Source organism: Chenopodium quinoa, unplaced genomic scaffold (genome assembly GCF_001683475.1).
Source record: "Chenopodium quinoa cultivar QQ74 unplaced genomic scaffold, ASM168347v1, whole genome shotgun sequence".
NCBI lineage: Eukaryota > Viridiplantae > Streptophyta > Magnoliopsida > Caryophyllales > Amaranthaceae > Chenopodium > Chenopodium quinoa.
In genome coordinates this window covers 2,857,625-2,880,376 of record NW_018745617.1, presented here as the reverse complement: position 1 = coordinate 2,880,376, position 22,752 = coordinate 2,857,625, and the positions used below count along the sequence as shown (strand labels likewise).

Below are 22,752 nucleotides of genomic sequence, written 5' to 3'. Positions count from 1 at the left end.
TTGTATTTTATTTGAATAATTTATGAAAAATACTAGTAATTATTGTATTAAAATTGAATATTTTATATAAATACATTATTTATTTTTTATTTCTGTCATACATATGTTTTCAGGTTTTTACTAAGTCTGATGATGTTGGTCAGAGCAAAGTTATAGAAGAACATCAATCAACTATTGATGCTGTGAATCAGGTAATTTATTTTGTTATTTTTCACGTGTTAAATTATTCTGGTCAGGAATTAGAATTATTTTGTCATATATTATTTTAGTTTTGTCAGTAATTAGAATATTTTTGTCATGATTTAAAATATTGTTGGGTATTTAATTAGATTTACTGTATCAGGAATAATTATATTTTATTCAGTTATTAGATGATTTGTGCAAGAAATGATAAAATTTTGTTCAGATGTAAATTTTAACTCTAGTTGTTCATCAGGAATAAAGTTGTCATTGTCAGTTATTAGAATAATTTAGTCAGGAATAATTAATTTTTTATCAGAAATTTACTTATTTTTTTCAAAATAATACATACTTAATCAGGAAAAAGATTTATTCAATCAGCTGTTAAATTAATTTTGTCAGTAGTAAGAATATTCTTATCAGGAATTAGAAATTTTAGTTCAATAAAGTTGTCATTGTCAGTTATTAGAATATTTTAGTCAGGAATAATAATTTTTTGATCAGAAATTACTTCTATTTTTCAAAATAATACATTCATTATCAGGAAAAAGATTTATTCAATCAGCTATTAGGTTAAATTTGTCATTAATAAGAATATCCTATTAGGAATTAGAAATTTTAGTTCAATAAAGTTGTCATTGTCAGTTATTAGAATATTTTAGTCAGGCTTAATAATTTTTTGATCAGATTTTTACTTCTTTTTTCAAAATAATACATTCTTAATCAGGAAAAACATTTATTCAATCAGCTATTAGATTAATTTTGTTTGTATAGGTTATTTTTGTTTGTATTTAAGTTATTTGTTTTTTATTTTAATACTTTTTTTTTTGTAGGAAGCTCAGCCTAGAGATACAACTGAAGTTTTAGATTTGTTGAGAAATAAATATGTTAAAACGGAAACGGTTGCTAATGAATCTGTTCCAACTGAAGTTGTAAAATCTCCTAGTGCTCCTCTTTCTACCCTTATTGTAATAGACAAAACTCCTACTCCTACTGCTGTTGAATCATCTCAAGACGAGTTTATGGAAATAGGACCTCAGCCTCCTAAAACTCAAATTTAGTTAATTGATGTGGACAAAGTTTCTACTGATAAAAATGTCCCTCCTGAAATTGAATTTATTGCTGTGATGCATATGCTGAAAAAAAGGTTGAGAGATCACAATATCTAAGAGATAAACAGCTGTTGGAATTACAGGCTAATTTGGAAGCATCTAGTTTGGATTCAGATTGGGTAGATCCCCCTATTGATAAGATTCCGATTCAAAATCGAGAAATGATTGTCTCTAGGAGTTTGCAGGAAAATAAGCCTTTGTATCTGAAAAATTTAACTGAGCATGAAAGATATATGTGTGACTTCCTCTTTTTTAGAAAATATGATGAGGAGTTTGAGTTAGATCCTACAGGAGAAGATGAGGGTGTTAAGGCGCGTAACAGGAGACTGTATGTGGAAGATATAGGTGATGTTATCTGTCAGTTTAAAACTGAAGATCTATTGCAAAGCGATATTATTTTGGTGAAAGAGGAGTTTTGTTCGGTGCGCCCCTCTGTCTGGATTAATAGTGCTATTCATGATACTTGGGCTTCTGCTTTGAATCTTGAAGAGAGCAAAATAACTGACAGAGAAATATTTCAGTACAAAAGATTTGTTTTTTTTATTGGAGTTGTTGTAAACTTATATTTTTTTTTTATATTTCTACTTATAATGTTTATAATTTATATTTATATAACATATTATATGTTTCAATTTTTTTGTTTTGTAGGATTCTGTACGGAGATATTTAATAAAGAGAGAAAATTACAAAAACAATGTCAAGGAGATAAAAGAGCAGGAAAAAATTTTGGATTCTTTGGAAAATAATCCAGAAGAATATGCAACTTTTAAGGAGAAGTTGAAAAAATTAGAGCTCAATATGGAATTGAAAAAACATGATGCTAAAGATATTATTGTTGCTATTCAAAAATGGGTTGATCGTTTTCCAAATTTAAACATAGCAGAAGCAGAGTTGGTAAGTTATTAAATTTATTTTTTTCATGTATAAAGATATTTAATGTAGTAATTAGACAATCTTAGATTTTACACTGTTGGATTAACATTACAATATTTAATCATAAATTTTATTATTATAATCAAGAATAAGATTTTATTAGTCAGGAATTACTATGCTTAGTTAGATATTAGATGATTTATATCATGTACTGTTGTATTTTGTCAGACTTAACAATTTAAGTGTTGAATATTATATTCTATTCAGGAATTAAGGTATAATGATTAGGAATTAAATTTTAGTCAGATATTAATAATTTATACTGTAAGAGTTCAACTTTTGGATTTAACATTGTCAAGTTTAAGATAATATATTATTATTATATTTAGTCAGAAATTATATTATTATAATCAGTTATTAGATATTTTTAGTCAGGAATTATCAAAGATTTCAATATTTTGTCAGGAATTTTATTATTATAATCAGTAATTAGATATTATTTGTCAAGAATTATCAAGTATTAGATTATTTATGTCATTTATCATTCAGTCAGACATTGTAATATAAAACTCATTTTTTTTTTTTTTTTTATTGTTGCAGTTAATCTTTCCCATTTGGTATAAAAATCACTACACTCTGATGGTTTTCAATTTTATTCCTGATATAACTCCACGTATAGATTGGATAAATAACAGGACTGACATTGTTCGATCTGACTTGGGTTTAATTGATAAATATTTGGTAAGTTTGTTGTCTAGTAACTATTTCATTTTGTTTCTTTAATATTACACTTTTACATGTTTATATATTAAAATATATATATATATATATATATATATATATATATATATTTACAGATTAGATTTGTTCATCTTTTTTTGCAAAGTAAAGGTCATCCTTTAGCAGATAAGGTTCCTACCTTGACATGGAATACTCCAGTTTTTAGTTGGAAGACTAGCCATGAAAATTATGATTGTAGGCTTTTTGTATTAATGTGTATGCAAAAATACAATGGATTTGATGGAGCACTAATTGATTTAAAAAGCGTAAGTGTTTTTCTGTCTTTATTTTTTATTTTATTTTAACTAATTTTTTTTTAGTGTTTTTATTTCTTTATTTTTGTATAAATTTGCAGAAACAAAATCGGAAATTGTATAGATGCAGGGTAGCATATAATTTGGTTAATAGAGAAGACAATTTTTTGCGCAAGCAATTATGGAATTCTTGCATTGAATTTTCTATTAACAAAGACAAAATTTTAAAAGCTCAACTTGCAAGGAAGAAACTTGAGGCTCAATATAAGAAGGATGTACAAGCTATAAAAGATGAAAAAGATAGGAGATACAAGTTGGAGCAGAAGAAACTAAAGGAAATGCAAAAACAGAAGAATATAGACCAAAGTTAGATAATTTTATTTTGTATAAATATTACCTTTTTGTAGTTAAATATTAGGTTTGTTTTGGTTGATAAACTTTGTTTATACAATTATTTATATATGTATATATTTTGCTTTTCCTTAATATTTATCAATTAGGTGTACATGCGTGTTTTTGAATAAGTTAGCTTATTTTTATCAAGGAATGAGTGAATATTATCAGGGAATAAATCATATTAGTCAGTAATATCATTACTATGTTCAGAAATTATATTTAAGAAATAAGTGATGTTTATCAAGAAATAAAACATGTTAGTCAGGAATAGAATTTTTTTCTTCAAAAATTTGATTAATTATGTCAGGAATAATAAAAAATATCAAAACTTAATTTTGATTATAAATCTAAAATCTCGTTTTAACAGTGATATATGACTTAATAGGTGTTCATATAATCTTCATCAAGAGAAACATCAATGAATTTGACATATATTCTCCTAGGCTGGTCTCAAATTCCAACTTAAAATCATTGAATAAGTTCAGAGCATAAATTGATTTAGTCAGGAATAAGAATATGTTAGTCAGGAATTAACTTTAGGTAATCAGGAATTAAATTGAGTTAGTCAATAATTAACTTTAGTTAGTTAGTCAGTAATCAAGTCAGGAATGATATTGTTTTAGTCGGGAATAAACATAGGTTAGTCAGGAATAAACTTGAGTACGTCAGCAATAAGATTTTTTATGTCAGAAATAAAATTAGGTTAGTCAGGAATAACATTGTCCTAATCAGAAAATAAAATAATTTTTTTCAGGATTAATAAAAAAATATCAAACCTTAAAATACCAAGATATAGTATTTTTTACAATTCTTTTGAATAAAAAAAAAATTATTTGAAGATTGGCCTCATGATATAAGAAGTCAGCAGTAGTGAAATATTAAATGAGTTGTGGATTTGGAGTTATTGTTCCAAACTCATTTGGATCTCTTGTTGCTGTTCTTCTTCTTTCAAAATGTCCTCTAATTTTTTCATGTTCTTCTTTGGCCTTCCTTTTGTTTTTGGTCGTTTAGGATCTTTTACTGTATGTCTTCTCTCTTCTTCTTCATCAAGTTCACGAATTTTTTCTTCATTTGTTTGGAACACTTTCCTTACAGATTTGTACATTTGTTCCAAAGCATCATCACATATTTGTGATGCTTCTTCATTCCCTTGACATATTGTCACAAGGTTGTAAAAATTCTTTGTTATTGATTGCCTCCAAGGAGTGTTTATTAATGAATGATCTGTAGTTGAATTTCCTAACCAAAAAAAAAAAAAAAAAAACAGATTACTACATTTTTGTCAGTAATAAAAAAAATTTACTCAGGAATAATGTTATAATTTTCTGCTAAAACAATATTATAATATCAGAAAAGTCATCAATAAGCTATGCCATGATATTTTTATTTCTGTTTGAGTCATATGTTTTCTGACAAAATTTATTGCATTTCTTAAAAAAGTCATACAAAATTTAATAAAGTCATGAAAAAGTTCTATAAATCTGAAAAGTAATTTATTGCATCATTGAAAAGTCATTATAATCTATAAAGAGTAATTTATTGCACCATTAAAAAGTCATTTAAATTTTACTGAGATTATAATTTTTTTCTGTTAAATTACAGATTAATTATTGTTGTTCATACATAACTCTTCTCTATTTAAAGCCTGTTCTAAATCAAGTTTTTTCTATTAAAAGGGTTATATTAATATATACATTGTTTCTATAAAAGGTGCAGTTTTGTAACAATAAGTTATATTTTCTTCATCTAATCAAGAGTTCTAAGATAATGGCTGATTTCTACGCAAATAAAGAAAAATGCACTATTACTTTCAAGACAATTCATCGCCTTAGTATGGTAAATATATTTTACATTAAGTTTTAAATTTATAAATTTGTTTTGTGTTTTAGTAAAAACTTAATGATTTCATTTTTTTTTAATTTCAGCCACTTCCTGCAGAATGGAAGTTATTTCTTCTAAGATTCAGGCATCATGTAAGAGTCTATGCTGGAAATAATGGCAGAGAAGATAGATTTTGGGAAGTAAGAGTCATAAGCATACCACAAGATACAGGGTATGGTGGTATGTTGGTTGATCGTGAATGGGAAAACTTTGTAGCTACTAACAACATAGTTCCTGGAGACAGACTTGATATTTACCATGATCGTGATACCATTTACATTAGAATTTTTAATGCTGATGGTACTGAAAAGCTTCCTAATGAAGCAGAAAATGGTAGCAATGTTTAAGTTTTTTAATATTAAGATTATGTTTGTAATAAATCTTATTTTATATCAGAAATAATAATATCTGTGTCAGATATTAAACTATGATTATCAGAAATAATAATATTTGAATCTGATTATAATATGTTGTTCATTGTAAATTATCTTCAGGAATTAGATTATTTTTATCATTTATTAGATTTGTTTTGTCATGAATTAAATTCTGTATGTCAGATATTAAAATATTTTAATCAGTAATTAAGTTGAATATTTCAGGAATTTGATTGTATATTTCAGGAAAAAAATTGTTTCAATCAGAAATTAGATTGAATATATCAGGAATAAGATTATCTAGGACAGGTATTATACTATTTAAGTCAGCTATTGCATTTCTATGTCAGGAAATTATTTATGTTAGTAATTAAAATATTTAGTTCAGGAATAAAGATATTTTTATTTTATACTAAATAGGCAAGTAAAAAATTTTAAAATAACAAAGTATGTACGTACCTGATTCATTCTCATCCCATATCCTTGATTTAGCAAGCTTGGTCCAACGTTTCAGAATATATCTCTCTGGTATAGAATGTATGTTGTACATTTGCATTATCTTGATAATGTGAAAGCACAGCAATCCAGTCTCTGTGAAGCACATACAAGAACACATAAATTCATTGTTTTGACAGTGATATATGACTTGATAGATGTGCCTATAATCTTCATCAAGAGAAACATCAAAGAATTTGACGTATTGCATTGAAGTTGGCTTTTCCTTTGCATATGCTCCTAGGCTGGTCTCAAATTCCAACTTAAAATCCTTGTATAAGTTCAGAGTATAAACTTCAGTAGCATGTTTCAAGATTTTTGTTTTTGTTTTTGGTTTCTTAGTAGTACATCTGAAGTTGTCACTCTTTTCAGTGCTTCTCCATCTTCTCACAGTAGCTTCAAATATATGGAAGAACTCCAAAAGTTTAGTGGTTCTGTTAGCCTTAAATGAAATTGCTCTGTTTGTTACTTCTACTCTTTGAGATGAAAGGATTCCCGCGGAGAAAATATCCTTGCTCAAAGCAGTGCACCATTTTTCTCGTAGCCCGAACAACCTATCAAACCACTCTTTTTTTTCTAATCCATATTTTTGAACCATCTTGTTCCAGACATCTTCGAATTCTGATTCTAAATCACACCCACTTAAGCACTTGTGAAACATATTCTTGAATTCAGGGTTCTTTTTTTAAAGTTTCAAATTGTGATACAAAATTCTTTTGCAAATGCCATAGACATAGCCTATGTCTTGAATTTGGATAAACCTGCAACAATCAAATAATTTCATTTTATAGTCAGATATTAGATAAATAATGGATGAAATTAATAAAATTTTGTCAGGAATTAAAGAGTCAACATTAGATATTATATAACTCAAGTTAGTTATTAATCTATTTTTGTCGGGCATAACAATTTACTATTCAGGAATTAAAGTGTTTTAATCACATATTAAACAAATAATGTCAATTATATATTTATTTTCTTCAACAATTATAGAAGAATTTGATATATTTTTATCAGTGTTTAGATTATATTTATCAGGAATTACATGATATTCATTAGGAATTAGGAAAGTTATAGTCATTTTTTAGACAACATAAATCAAATAATTTCATTATATAGTCAGTTATTAGATATATAATGGCAGTAATTAATAAATTTTTGTCAGGTATTAAAGAGTCAAGGTTATATATTACATAACTCTCGTAAGTTATTAATTTATTTTTGTCAGGCATAACAATTTATTAGTCAGGAATTAAAGTGGTTTAGTCAGATATTAGATAAAATACATCAAGTATTGTAGTAGTTTCTTCAGGGAAAATATTTTTCAATACAGAAATTAGTACATTTTGTTCATATATTAGATAACTTATAAACAAATAATGTCAATTATATATTTATTTTCTTCAACAATTATAGAACAATTTGATTTATTTTAATCAGTTTTTAGAAAATATTTATTAGGAATTACATTATATTTATTAGGAATTAGCAAAGTTATAGTCATTTCTTAGACAACATAAATCAAATAATTTCATTATATAGTCAGATATTAGATATATAATGGCAGTAATAAATAATTTTTTGTCAGGCATAACAATTTATTAGTCAGGAAATAGAGTTGTTTAATCAGATATTAGATAAACTAAATCAAGTATTGTAGAATTTTCTTCAGGGCAAACATTTTTAATACAGAAATTAGCACATTTTGTTCATATATTAGACAACTTATATCAAGCAAAAATTTACTAGTGTTTGACTTTACTTAGAGTTGCTCTCAGTATTTTGTGGTTTGGATAAAGATATTTAAAATAAAGATATTTAACATGAAGATATTTACCAACTCTTTTGGATAAAGATGACAAAAATGTAAAAATAAGAATTATTCGTAGAAAATTATTCTAAAAGTAAATTATTTTTTTAATCTCTTATATTTGTCTATAAAACCAAGAATTGATCATACATTTTGCATGTTTGTGTTCCTGTATATTCTCTCTCCTAAAACATACTCTTTTTTTCTTTTTTCCTCAATTATGGAAAACAATTCTCAGTCTTCTACTTCATCAAACGATCTAGAAGAAAATGTTTTTGATAACTTTGAAAAGAGATTAAATGATCTACTTGAGAGAAGAGACAGAGTGAAGAATGGGTTGATAAAGCTGTATGAAAAATTTGAGAAGAACAAAATCGAAGAACTGAGTAAGAGAAAGAGGGTTGAAGAAAAATTCCAGGAAGAACAAAACAAAAAAAAGAAGGAAGACGATCAACAAAAGAAACAAGAAGAAGAAAAAGAAGATCAAATGAAAAAACAAGTTTAAAATCTCTAGAAGATGATTAAGATTTTAGGGTTTTGTTTTTTTGTTTTTTTTTACAAGATGAGTGCTCTCCTATTCCTACTTCCCCGTCACTGCCGATAGCACAGCTGAGGCAGTGACGGGTTCTCTGCCCCTGAGGGGTGAGCGACAGAAGTTTGGAAAGAGAAGGTCACGGCGAGACGAGCCGTTTATCATTACGATAGGTGTCAAGTGGAAGTGCAGTGATGTATGCAGCTGAGGCATCCTAACAGACCCACAGACTTGAACCTTGTTCCTACATGGCCCGATCAATTCGATCAGGCACTCGCCATCCAATCCATTTTCATTGTTCAATTCTTTGACAACACGAAAAAACCATTGGTCAACTCTTTGACAACATGAAAAAACCAAAAACCCTGCCCTCCCTCTCTATCTATCTCTATCCAAGAGATGGAAGGGCAGAGGACTTTGGTGTCCCCTCCAGTTAAGAATTGGGGCCTCACAATCACTAGCTAATATGCCTTTCTTAGTTCGTGGTTCGATATTCTGGTGTCCTAGGCGTAGAGGAACCACACCAATCCATCCCGAACTTGGTGGTTGAACTCTACTGATATATTATATTTTTCGAAATAGTATGTGAAATCAATTATATTTCAGTAATGTACTTTGATTTTATTTTGGTTTCTCATGTATTGCCTTTATTTTTTTTCAGTAAAATACTTGTTGGACAAAAATTAGTATATTTAAATTTTCATATAATAGGTTTTTTTTTTCAATAATTATAATATTATTACGTTGGCACATAAAAATCCAGGAAATGATGTATTGATTGATTTAAAATTAAATTACTTTGAAAAATGCATAGTAAAAACTGATATAAATAAAGTATTTTAAAGTCATACTCCCAAAAAAACATCATATTCCCAAAAAAAACTATATACCCTTTCAGATTTCTCTTCTGTTTGTTAAAAAAACCATTCATTTCTAGTTTATCAATTTTGTTCAATTTTATTCAGATATTAGATTAATAATGTCAATTATAATAATATAGGTATTTACTTGTTAGTAAAAATTTATATATTTAGTCACATAATAGATTTAAATTTTCATATAACGGTTTAAATTTATCAGAAAATAGAATTATAAACAGTAATTATATAACAATATTTTATGTTAGGACTGAGTATTATTACGTGGGCAGATAAAAAGTCAGGAAATGATGAATTGATTGATTTAGAATTTAATTACTTGGGAAAACGCGCAGTGAAAACTGATATAAATAAAGTATTTCAATCATACTCTAAAAAAAAATCTATACACCCTTTCATATATCTCTTCTGTGTGTTAAAAACAACAATCCATTTCCACTTTTTCAACAAAGAATATTTATCAGTTTTGTTCGATTTTTATTCGAATTCAAGTATATTGTAAGATTTGTAACGTAGTATTTCAAATGGATCCAATAGACGACCCTCATTACATGGCTGCTCTAGAGGATGCTCCACATGCATTATCTGTTCCTGAAATCTTATGCATGTATATTTTTCCTAAATGCACCCCTCGTGCGCAAGCGATGTGTAATTGTGTTTGTAGGCATTGGAATGAATTATGGTACTTAAATTCTTGGATTCCTCATGTAGTTAGATATAGGCAGGCCAGTAAAAGGTGGTGGCTTGCAACTGATATTATGAGGCATAATGGATATGGCTTTCATAATTCAATGGTTCAAGATTGGGCTGAATTTCTGGATGGGTTGCGATGGCTATTTAGGGATGAGGAAGATATGTGGAGTAAGTAAGAAAGAGAGAGGAAGTTATTCAACCTGGAGGGCCGCAGAAGAAGATTAGACTAGCTTAAATGCCCTGTAAATATGTTTTTCTTTAATTAAAAAGCAATGTTTTGTATAGAACTGTTATGATCATATATAGTTAAAGTGACAGTGTTCATTTGTTTTTGTAAGGCATTGTCATAAGTATGACAAAATATTATGAAGAAATATATACTAATTTGGACTTATGCTTTTGTTTTTGTTAATTTTCTTTTATGTACATAATGTTATACAGCTATTATTATATTAAAGTCAGATATAAAATGATTATAGACAGATATTTCTATATTTTAGACAGGAATTAAATATTTTCATAATTTAATTAGTGTTATTTGATTTATCAGTTATTAATCTCTTTTTGTCAGAATTAATAATATTTTAGTCAGTTTTTAAATTATTTTGATCAGAAATTACATGAAATTTTTAACTCAGAAATAACGTTAATGCATAGTAATATTTTAACTCATAAATAAGCTTAACTTAGACAGGAATTAGTGTTTATTAGTCAGTTGTTACATTTTTGGATTATTTTTGTCATGCATTATAATATATTAGTCAACATTTAAAGTATTATTCGCCCGGTTTAACTCAGTTTTAAGTAATTCCATTGTATTTAAAATATTTTAACTCAGTTTTTAGATTATTTTGATCAGAAATTACATGAAATTTTTAACTCAAAAATTATTTTGATGCATAATAATATTTTACTCAAGAATAATAATATTTTAGTCAGGAATTAAAGAGTAACAGTCAGATATTATATATTTAACGTTAGTTATTCTTCTATTTTTGTCATGCATAATAATATACTAGTCAGCATTTAAAGTATTATAGTCAGATAATAGATTAATAGTTTCATATAGTAGGAATTAACGTGATTTAAGTTATTCCATTGTAATAAAAATTAGAAATAATATTATTTCTTTCACGATTATTATATTTTTACTCAGGTATTATATTATTTGATTTGTCAATTATTAATCTCTTTTTGTCAGGAATAATAATATTTTAGTCAGTTTTTAGATTATTTTTATCAGAAATTACATGAAATTTTTAACTCATAAATTATTTTGATGCATAGTAATATTTTTAACTCAGAAATAAGCTTAACTTAGACAGGAATTAAGTTTTATTAGTCAGTTTTTACATTTTTGGATTGGTTGATTTATGTTAGTCATAAAAATATTTTACTCAAGAATAATAATATTTTAGTCAAGAATTAAAGAGTAACAGTCAGATATTATATATTTAACGTTAGTTATTCTTCTATTTTTGTCATGCATAATATTATACTAGTCAACATTTAAAGTATTATAGTCAGATAATAGATTAATAGTTTCATATAATAGGAATTAACGTGATTTAAGTTTTTCCATTGTATTAAAAATCAGAAATAATATTATTTCTTTCACGATTATTATATTTTTACTCAGGTATTATATTATTAAGTGCAGGAAATAAATTATATCTCTCAGAAAATTATTTTTGTTGTGTTTTTCTAAAGAATGATAAAATTTTATTCAGCTATTATTATGTTAAAGTCAGATATAAAATGATTATAGACAGATATTTCTATATTTTGGACAGGAATTAAATATTTTCAGAATTAAATTAGTGTTATTTTATTTGTCAGTTATTAATCTCATTTTGTCAGGAATAATAATATTTTAGACAGTTTTTAGATTATTTTGATCAGAAATTACATGAAATTCATAAGGAATAACATGATATTCAAATACTTTCTTCTTATAGTCAGATATTAAATAAGTAATTGCAGTAATTAATATATTTTTGTCAGGTATTAAAGAGTCAAAGTCAATTATTTTATATATCATATCAGTTATTAATCAATTTTTGTCAGGCATAACAATTTGTTAGTCAGGAATTAAAGTGTTTTAATTACATATTAAATATATAAAGTCAATTATAAAATTTATTTTCTTCATCAGTTTTAATATTATTTTCATCAGATATTACATGATATTTATTTGATATTAGTAAAGTTTTAGTCATTACTTAGACAAAAATCAAATAATTTCATTTTACAGTCAGATATTATATAAATTATGGCAGTAATTGACTTGTTTATGTCAGGTATTAAAGAGTTAAAGTCAGTTTATTTTATTTGATACAAAACATATCCTAATATAAAATACAGAAACTGTTACCTCTGGTATGGCGTTGCTCATTGCAAGATCTTGATCAGTGAAGATTGTTTTTGGTTCAATTCCACACATTGACTTTTTGAAGATTGAAAGCAGCCAAACAAATGTATCGGTCTTTTCATCGGTTACGAATGCACATCCAAACATTGCTGTTTTCCAATGATTGTTTATACCAACAAATGGAGCACATATCAACCCATATTTGTTTGTTCTGTATGTTGTATCGAAGATTAATACATCACCAAAATCTTTGAAATCTTCAAGCATTTGGGAGTCACGCCAAAAATAGCTCACAACATTATTTTCTTCTCCAAATTTCAATCTATAAAAGAATGAGGGATCTTGATCTGCTCTTTCTTGAAGAGTGTCTAACACATTCTGCATGTCTCCACCTTCAACCATACTCATTTTCACTCTTGATACATAATTAAGGTGATCTCTCTTAGTATGACCTACACATTCTTCTCCTCCAGCTTCATTGCTTATATAATTATAAGCATCCATTGGTTTAATACCACTCTCAATCATGCTCTCAATTAGTTCACCCATTGGCACTGATATTTGCCTTTCTGATCTTAGATGATGTCGTTGAACTGCTATAACCAATTCATGATTATGCTCCAACTCATGTGTAACAACTTCGAAATTTCCTTCTTTGTTTTTCTTGAAACGAATATGGGCTTTACATCCAGTTCTTGTCTCATTTACCTCCCTATCTTTTCTCTTTTTTGCATCAGTTTTACCCAATAAGGGTATTTCCACAGTATTTTGTTTAGCTGCTATCTTCATTTTACCCTTTGTAAGTCCTTCCTTAGAACATCTAAAATAAAACTCATACATTTTATCATTGGAATTTCTTCTCTTTGTTGATTTTCTGACACTGAAACCAACAGATCTTGAATGAGCTTTGTATAACACATATCCCTCATTGTAGTTTGATACTATATAACTTGCTAGACATTTACTTATGTTTTCATCCTTGTCATATTTGTAATAATCTGCAACAAAAGTATACAAGTTGTCATTTATCTTCATATTTGTAATTATCTTCAGGAATTAGATTATTTTTGTCATTTATTAGATTTGTTTTGTCAAGAATTAAATTCTATATGTCAGGTATAAAAATGTTTTGATTAGGAATTAATTTGAGTATATCAGATATTATATTGTATATTTCAGTAATAAAATTGTTTAAATCAGAAATTAAATTGAACAATTTTATTAATTAATTTTAGTGACAAAAAATAATCAAAATATTACTCAAAAAATAGTCAAAAAATTGTTTGTATTAGAAATTAGATTATAGTAGTCAAGATAAAATTTATATTACTTATGAATTACCATGTCTTGATCAGAAAATAGATTATTTAAATCGGGAATTACTAAATAGTAGTTAGGAAATAAATCATCTCAGTCTTGTTTAGGATTATATTAATCAGGAAACAGGTAATATTGGTCAGTAATAAAGTTATATCATTCAGAAATAATAATATTTGTATCTGATTATATGTTGTTCAATGTTCATTATCTTCAGGAATTAGATTATTTTTGTCATTTATTAGATTTGTTTTGTCAGGAATTAAATTATGTATGTCAGGTATAAAAATGTTTTGATTAGGAATTAATTTGAGTATATCAGATATTATATTGTATATTTCAGTAATAAAATTATTTCAATCAGAAATTAAATTGAACAATTTTATTCATTTAATTTCAGTGACAAAAAAATAGTCAAAATATTACTCAAAAAATAGTCAAAAAATTGTTTGAATTAGAAATTAGATTATAATAGTCAGGAATAAAATTGTCTAAGTCAGGAAAATAGATAATAAAATACTCAGGACATAAATGATATAGTCAGGTTTAAGAAATTATATTCAGAAATAAAAAAAAAAAAAAATTATTGCACACAAGAATTAGAATTTGAAAAGTCACGACCTTCCCTCTTCTAAAACATCAACACTCAAAACACTCAAAAAACACGTAAAATCATTTAAAAGACATAAAATTAATTGAATAAAATTAAATGTATTTACAAGAACCGAGGTTAATTATAAATGAAAAACACATATTTGAAAAGGCATGACCTTCCCTCTTCCTAAAATCTGCACTAATTCACGTTCTAAACACTATATATAAGATACCACAGTGTACAAGAAATTATATTAAGAAAAAAAAAAATTCATATAAAAATATAAATTGCTTCAGTTTGAATTTTAATCATTTTTATAAGAATATAACTACTGCTATTACAAAAGGTATATTTTTTTCATTTTATGATCTTACATTTGTTAGTTTATTTTATTTTGTTTTGCTATGATTTATGTGTTTATTTTTTTTTTGGTTAGATGACTAATCATATTACACACCCAGTTGATGCCTTAGAAGATGCACATCCAGCTGTTGAAGAGATATTATGCATGCATATTTTTCCTAGGTGCACCTCCAAAGCACAGGCAATGATAAATTGTACATGTAAATATTATAATGAATTATGGTATTACAAATTTTGGATTCCAGAAATAGTAAGAAGAAATCATAATTCAAATGAATGGTGGGTTGCATATGACATTATGAGGCATAATGGTTATGGTTTTCACAATGGAATGGTGCAAGACTGGGCTGAATTTCTTGATGGATTACGTTTAATTTTTGAGGAATAAGAAGCCAACAAGAAAAAGAGAAAAAGAGAAGAGGCAATCCAACCAGGTAGAGAGGAAAAAAGAATAAAAATAGATGATGTTATTAGTAGTTTATGTTCAATGTTTTGCATTTTATTATATTTGAATTAATATACATAACATTTCAGTAATATGTAATTTATTTTTAAATTTTAATGATTTTATTTTATTTTTTGTTTTGTATGATGTTATTAAATTATTAAATGTTTTTTGAAGTTTATAATACTCAGGAATTAACATATCTTAGTCAGGAATTAGATATTTTAGATCAAGTATTACAATATATTAGTCAGGAATAAAATTAACTCATTCAGGTTTAAGATAATATTAGTCAGGAAACAGATAATAATAGTCAGTAATTTTATTATCAAATATATATATAGTAATTAAATGTTTTTAAATTTATAATAGGAAAAATTCATGGGAATAATCCCACCTTTCACCCGTTCGTTTTTAATAATCCCACCTTTCAATTATTTTTCAATAATCCCACCTTTAGGTAACTTTTATTTTTATTGGACCCATCTAACTTGAAACCGGCTAACAAGGTAAGCAATTGTGACGTGTACTTGGGTAGTCTGATTTCCCCCCTAAAACATGCCATGTCATCTCTCTCTCCTTCCAACTACCCACGTTAATGTCTGTAGAATTCCTCCCTCCCTCATTAATCACTTGAACAGAGGCTCTGTAAAAAATCTCATCCGCCATAATTGAAGCTTCAACAACTTGAGTACGGTGCCATTAATTGTGGAGCTTCCATCGTTGGTAAAAATTGAATAGCGAAGAACCCCATTTTAGGTAAGTTTTTCGAACCCTGATTTCCGCCTGAAAATTTGCTAAATTTCGAAGTAAATGTCGAACCTTAACCCGAAATTGATGATTTTCCTATATGATTGCAATGTATTTGATACTTATTGTTGCAAATTGTTGTTTATTTGTGTTATGTTGTGATTTTTTTGTCGGTTTATGTGATTTGATTTCGAAACCTAAATGCTAGGTTTTTGTTGTGCTATGATGTTGGTTTTTGTTGAATGTTAATTGTGTTATAGTTGCTGTGAACTTAGGTATGGGTTGTAGTAAAATAACCTTGAAAATGTGGCATGGAGGGGTGTTTCAGCAGCGTGGTAATGGATTGTTGTGTTATATGAATGGGCAAAACAGAACCTTTAATGTAGACCCTGATGAACTATGCTCTTTTTATCTTGTGGAGTTGGTTATGAAGTGTGCTAGATATGATGGTAGAGTTCAGGGGTTTTTATACTTAGTTCCTTGACTGAGTATGGAGGATGGGTTGAGGAGGGTCACAGATGATGACAGTATGAGGGAAATGATAAGGGTAGCAGAGAAGCATAGGGGGGTGGAGGTTTATGCTATGCACTGTGAAAATGACCCAATTCTCTTTCCCAAAAACTACAACCTGCCTCCTCAAAACAGAAGACCCAACCCAAATCTGTGAGAGCCAAAAAACTTCCACCAAAGAGGGGACCACTTTCCCAAAAAGCCCTTATTGAAACTTCCCATAAAGCCCTTGACAGCTCACTTAAGCCAACAGAAAATGCTCCCACTGAACTTATTACCATTCCACCAACCATTTCCCCATCTAACAAAAGTACATGTAGAATAAAATATGTTATAAACCCTAATAGAACACCTGAAATAGCTCACCAAGCTCCAGAAAATGACCTTGTAAACACTTTTGAGTGGGAAGATGCAAGGCCTGAAAGCCCTATCCCCATTAATGATTTGATACCAGAATATAGCAGTGATAGTGACACAGTTGACCCTAGTTATAACCCACTAGTTGACAAAGGCAAAGGAGTTAGTAGCAAGCCTTTCTTTGGAGAAGTGGGTACAGATGACAGTGGGGAAGACTCAGATGACAGTGGGGAAGATGGTGGTGATGTTTTAGTTGAAGATGATTATGCTTCTGAGGAGGTAGAGGATGATTATGAGAAGGAGAGTGAAGAGATCTTGAATGAGGAGCTTCAATATCAGTCTGACAGTGGGGATGAAGAGTACAACATAGCTAGGCAAAGGGTAAGGGATACAACTGCCCAGCTTGTTGATATTGTAAGAAAAATACAAATTGAAGCAGCTCAGGGAATTAAACTACAGGAGGAGGCTGTAAACAGGACAGATGTTGGGGAAGATTTAGGTGGTGAACCTTCTGGCCCCCAGAGTGATTATGAAGAGAGTGATGATGAAATACATACCCCACCTGATAGTGGTGAGGAAGATTTGATTCCTGGAAGGAGAAAAAGACTAGGTTTGTTGGTGTCTAAACAAACAGATTTTTCAAGTTTTGAGTGGAAAGTTGGGCAGAAATTTTCAAACATAGATGATTTCAAGGATGCTGTAGCTAAGTATGCTGTGTTGCAGGGCAGAGATGTGAGTATTGTTGTGAGTAACAAACAGAGATCACAGAGGTTAGGTGTGAAATGCAGAGGAAGCTGTCCATTCTATGTGTATGCTTCCTGGGATAGTAGGAGGGCTACAATAGTTGTGAAGACAGTGAAAGGACTTCACAGTTGTCAGAGAAATATGAAGAGGAACAGGCAACTCAAATCAAGTTTTGTTGCAAAGCAATATTTAGATGTGTTCAAAACTAGGCCACATTGGCCAGCAAAAGACATTATTGAGTGTATAAGGAAGGCATACAGGATGTTGGTGACTAGATACTTTGCCTATAGAGTCAAGTACAATGCCCATAGACTGTTACATGGGTCAATGCATGACCACTACAACAAGCTAGGTGGGTATTTGAAGGCAATAGAGGAATGCAGTCCTGGAACAGAATTGGAGCTTGTCACTGACATTGAAAAGCAGGCTTTCCCACCAATGTTCCAGAGGTTGTTCATCTGTTTTGAAGCTTTGAGAAATGGGTGGATTCAAGGTTGTAGGAAGGTGTTGGCAGTAGATGCCTGTTTTCTCAAGACCTTTTTGGGGGGTCAACTGTTGGCTGCTGTTGGCAGGGACAGTAATGACCAGATGTTCCCAGTGTGCTGGGCTGTTGTTGAAGGTGAAAACAACTCCAGCTGGGAGTGGTTCTTCATGAAAGTTGCTGCTTGTCTAAATCTGGAAGAAGGAGAAGGGGTCTCTATCATTTCTGATGAGCATCAGGTATGATTCCTAACTTATTTCTCAACTGTGAGCTAATTGTATATTCTGTATTGTTTGTATTCTAATTTGAATTCTTTGCCTATTTTGTGCTAATTTGAATTCTGTATTGTTTGTATTGTAATTTGGCAGAGTATAGTGCATAGTGTCTCAACTGTTCTGCCTAAGGCAGAGCATAGACACTGTGCTAGACACATATTTTCTCACTGGCACAAGAAGTATAAAGGAGATGAGCTGAAATTGTTGTTCTGGAGAATTGCTAAGGCATACAATATGGCTGATTACAATGAAGGACAACAGGAGCTTGCAGAGTTAAATGTGGATGCAGCCAATGACTTCAAATTGCATAGGCCTGAATTATTCTGCAGAGCTTTTCTGAATCCAGGAGTGAAGACTGATGCAATTACTTCAAACATAGCAGAAACATTCAATGGGTACATCATTCAAGCAAGGACAAAACATTTGCTCTACATGTTAGAAGAGATAAGAGCTACTTTGATGCAGAGATTGGTGGTGAAAAGGCAAGGTATGATGAAAGTCACCACATTGTTATGTCCAAGAATACAAGCCAAGTTGGAAGTTGAGAAGGCAAAGGCTGCAGAGTGTGAAGTTACTCCTTCATCTGAAACCCTTTTCAATGTGAACTACTACTTAGATCAGCTGGTGGTGGACTTGGAAAGCAGAAGCTGTACTTGTAGGAAATGGGACATGCTGGACATCCCATGTTGCCATGCAGTGGCTTCTATTTTTTTCATGGGCAAGGAACCAGAGATGTATGTGGATCAATGCTACCACAGGGACACTTATTTGTCAGTGTATGCAGGTAACAAAGCAATTCCATTAATGCATTCATTTTTGTCTGCCACTGTAGTTGTCAACTAATGCATTTTTTTTGTGGATGTTGATAGGTTGTATTCCACCAATTCAAGGTGAAAGGCACTGGCCAGTAGTGTCCATGCCTATTGATCCTCCACCAATCAAAATTGGTCCAGGGAGGCCAAGAAAAAATCGAATTAAAGATCCACATGAGAACCCCAACAAATCTGGTTCTTTGACAAGAACAGGGATTGAAATGACTTGTTCTGTCTGCCAACTGAAAGGGCATAACAAAAGGAAGTGCCCTAACAAGGACAATGTGCAGCCAGCTGATCCTGCTCCAAAGAGGGGAAGAGGGAGGCCTCGCAAGGATGCTGAACCTACAGCTACACCTCAACCTACAGCTGCATCTGTGCAATCCACTCAGGCTGATACAACCCACCACTCCCTAACTGCTCAACCTACCATACTTGGTAGAGGGGGAAGAACAATTTTTATGGGTAGGGGATCAAGGGGTGGAAGGTGTAGAGGAGGTGTTGCTGCCAATGCTGGGACAGGAAGAGGAAGGGGTTCACATGTTGCTGGCTCTAGCAGAGGTGCTTCAAGTGGGAACAGGGGAGTAGGAAGGGCCAGGGGTGGAACTAGGGGCAGAGGAAGGAACCAGGTCCCAGCATGTGTAGGTGTCTTCATTGCATCAGATGGATCTGCAATCACTAATGTGAGTGCCTTTATGTTGGCACTATTAGTGTGTCTCATTTTGCTTGCAACTAATGTCTTACTAATGCTAATATGCTACTGTATCTGTTTGCAGACCCAAGGCAATGACAGGAGAACAAGATCATCAAGAACAGCTATGGACTGGTTCCAGTGCAGTCAAGAGAGTCAACGTTCGACCTTGCATCAACCAACTCAGTAGTCATCTAAGTAGTGGCATGAACAATAACTCATTTTGGTGTAATTAAGTAATTAAGTGTTGGTACTTTATTTATGTAATCTTTTGACAACAGTTTTTATTGTTTTTGGGCATATTACAATGTAATGCAATGAACCATGGCAGTGTTCATTTTGTGTAATGCAGTGAACCATGGCAGTGTTCATTTTGTGTTTGTTGGCCAGACCATTTGCAAGCTATTTTGTTCAACATAACAACTTCACCAACTTAATTTGTTCAACATAACAACTTCACCAACATAATTCAAGTTGAAAGCAAATCAATGTAATAATAACTTCCATTAATTCACTGTTACAGTAACATGCCTTGCTACTAAAAAGGTTTTTTCAAAGCCATATTACATGTCACAAATGCAAAATATACAATCATGTCCAAACCTAAACAAGCTTAATGAGTCTAACCTACTATCATCTCCACTCAATATCACTGTCATGCCTTCAAATACACTAACAGAAAAGCAAAGAAAATCCATGACACAAACAGAGCAATGGAAAAGTTTTTTTCATTCCTTGCCGCCTTCATTAGTTCAATTCTAGTGTGGCAAAGCTCCATTTTTGTATCATTCAACTCATCCTCTTTAATATCCAAATTCTTCTCAATTTTTTTCAACTGCTCCTTCATGAAATCAATTTCAATCTCCTTTTCAGCAACTTGTGTATCTTTTTCAAAAACCTAGAATCGTAGATCTTCAAGGTCCATATTGTTAGCATTAACCCACTGAAAGAACCCACAATCACCCTCCTGTAAAAAAAAAATCCCAAAATCAAATTAATTTGAAAGCCCTAATTTGGTTTTCCCAATTGAATAATCTTACAAGTTCAATTCCAAAAACAAAAAATTTGTCACTTCCAACCACACTTACAGGCCAGTTAGGGCATCCGTAGAACTTCTTACCCACATTATCGCCATTCCTCACCCTCCGAATTACGGCTTCAACACCGCATTTGCACTTCAATTTTGGCAAACCCCAACCAAACGACCTTGACGAAGATGATTCACTTGAACCAACGTGCCTACGACTACCCATTGCAACCAAATTTCACTAAGAAGAGATGAATTTGATAGGGGAATTTGCGACCAACAATGGTGTTTTAAGGAAGAGAGGAAACAGAGAAAGAAGAAGAAGAGAAATCAACTAAGGGACGTGGCACTTTTAAATAAACAAAAAAAAATTAAAAAATAAGTAACCGTTAGATTCCACGTAGGCCTAAAACCGGCTAAAACAGGTGAGGTAACCTGTAAGGACCAATAAAAATAAAAGTTACCTAAAGGTGGGATTATTGAAAAATAATTGAAAGGTGGGATTATTAAAAACGAACGGGTGAAAGGTGAGATTATTCCCATGAATTTTTCCTTTATAATACTCGGGAATTAAGAAATGTTAGTCAGGAATTAGATAATGTTGTTCAGAAAACTGATAAAGATAGTCAGTTTTAGGATAATAATATTCAGATATATCATAGCATACAGAAATTTTATTTTTTTATCAAATCAGAAATTTTTTTCTGGTCAGAAATTACAATATATTAATCAGGAAATATATTATTTTAGTCAGGAAATAGATAATGATAATTATTAATTATAGGAATTGGAAAGAAAAGAAATAATATTAAACAGGAAATAGAAAATGACAATCAGGTTTAAGTTAGTAATAGTCAGTTTTAAAATAATTATAGTTAGGTTTACATTATTTTCACTAATATTTTTTTAGGAAATAGGTTTTCATAGGAATAAAATTAATTCAGTCAGGATTCATATAATATTAGTCAGGAATTATATTGTCTGCAACAATAAATTACAAAGCATTTAATAAATTTACAGAACATAGTATACCTATTATACTTGCAGCATCTTCATCTCTTTCTTCATCATCTCTTTCTTCATTTATATTGTCTCCTAAAATTACATTATCTGCTGCATTCATCATTAGTGTTAATATATTTGGATTTCATTCTAAAATTATCAAAAAACTGGATTCAAATTAAAATTTATTTTTCTGCGACATGTAATATATACAATTCGTGAAATATAAATTAATCCTGATTTCAAATTTGATTGGAATATAAATTAATCCTGATTTCAAATTCGATTGGAATATAAATTAAGCCTGATTTTCAAATAAGTCGAAATTAACTACGATCTGAAATTCGATTGGCATTGATTGCTTATAATAAGTCGAAATTAACTCGAATTTAAATACGATCTGATATTAAATCGAAATTTACTACGATCTGAAATTCAATTTGGCTTGCATGCGAATTATAAGTAGAAATTCATATTTCAAATTCAAGAACTATATAATTTTGAAATACAATCTGAAATCATTAACTATATAATTTTGAAATTCTTAAATATGATTCGAAATTGCATACAATCAAAATTATGAACTAAATGTACCTTTTTCAGCAGTGATTGAGCTAGAAATTGATTCAATAGGTGAATCAGAATCTCCTTCAATCATCATTCTATTATTTGATTTCTCCATTTTTTTATGAAATTTGAAGATTTGAATTCTCTGAAATTTGAGAAAATGAAGTGGTTGAAATTCGACGAAATG

General features: G+C 29.8%; 3 protein-coding genes across 3 annotated transcripts; all 3 read right to left on the bottom strand.

Annotated features, from left to right (window-relative positions):
* Positions 1 to 6,008: 6,008 nt before the first annotated feature.
* LOC110716685 (protein FAR-RED IMPAIRED RESPONSE 1-like) lies at positions 6,009 to 7,006 on the bottom strand. The gene is made up of 2 exons (XM_021895329.1): positions 6,310 to 7,006; positions 6,009 to 6,022 (listed from the first exon to the last, which is right to left on the bottom strand). Exons 1-2 carry the CDS (start codon positions 7,004 to 7,006, stop codon positions 6,009 to 6,011), a joined length of 711 nt encoding a protein of 236 aa, XP_021751021.1.
* Positions 7,007 to 12,575: 5,569 nt separating this feature from the next.
* Positions 12,576 to 13,664, bottom strand: LOC110716684 (protein FAR1-RELATED SEQUENCE 5-like). Its single transcript, XM_021895328.1, has one exon. The coding sequence runs from the start codon at positions 13,662 to 13,664 to the stop codon at positions 12,576 to 12,578; it is 1,089 nt and encodes a 362-aa protein (XP_021751020.1).
* A 6,541-nt stretch (positions 13,665 to 20,205) lies between these two features.
* Positions 20,206 to 21,782, bottom strand: LOC110716619 (DNA topoisomerase 3-alpha-like). Its single transcript, XM_021895264.1, has 2 exons — positions 21,058 to 21,782; positions 20,206 to 20,936 (listed from the first exon to the last, which is right to left on the bottom strand). Exons 1-2 carry the CDS (start codon positions 21,220 to 21,222, stop codon positions 20,868 to 20,870), a joined length of 234 nt encoding a protein of 77 aa, XP_021750956.1. The 5' UTR covers positions 21,223 to 21,782; the 3' UTR covers positions 20,206 to 20,867.
* Positions 21,783 to 22,752: the final 970 nt, after the last annotated feature.

What these genes read in the sequence shown, in the direction of transcription:
- LOC110716685 (XM_021895329.1), bottom strand. Translation starts at nt 7,006, where the DNA reads ATGTTTCACAAGTGCTTAAGTGGGTGTGATTTAGAATCAGAATTCGAA.
- LOC110716684 (XM_021895328.1), bottom strand. Translation starts at nt 13,664, where the DNA reads ATGAAGATAAATGACAACTTGTATACTTTTGTTGCAGATTATTACAAA.
- LOC110716619 (XM_021895264.1), bottom strand. Translation starts at nt 21,222, where the DNA reads ATGGGTAGTCGTAGGCACGTTGGTTCAAGTGAATCATCTTCGTCAAGG. An exon ending in ACGGATGCCCTAACTGGCCT is followed by an intron (nt 20,937 to 21,057) that starts GTAAGTGTGGTT and finishes TTTTTTTTACAG; the next exon opens with GAGGGTGATTGTGGGTTCTT.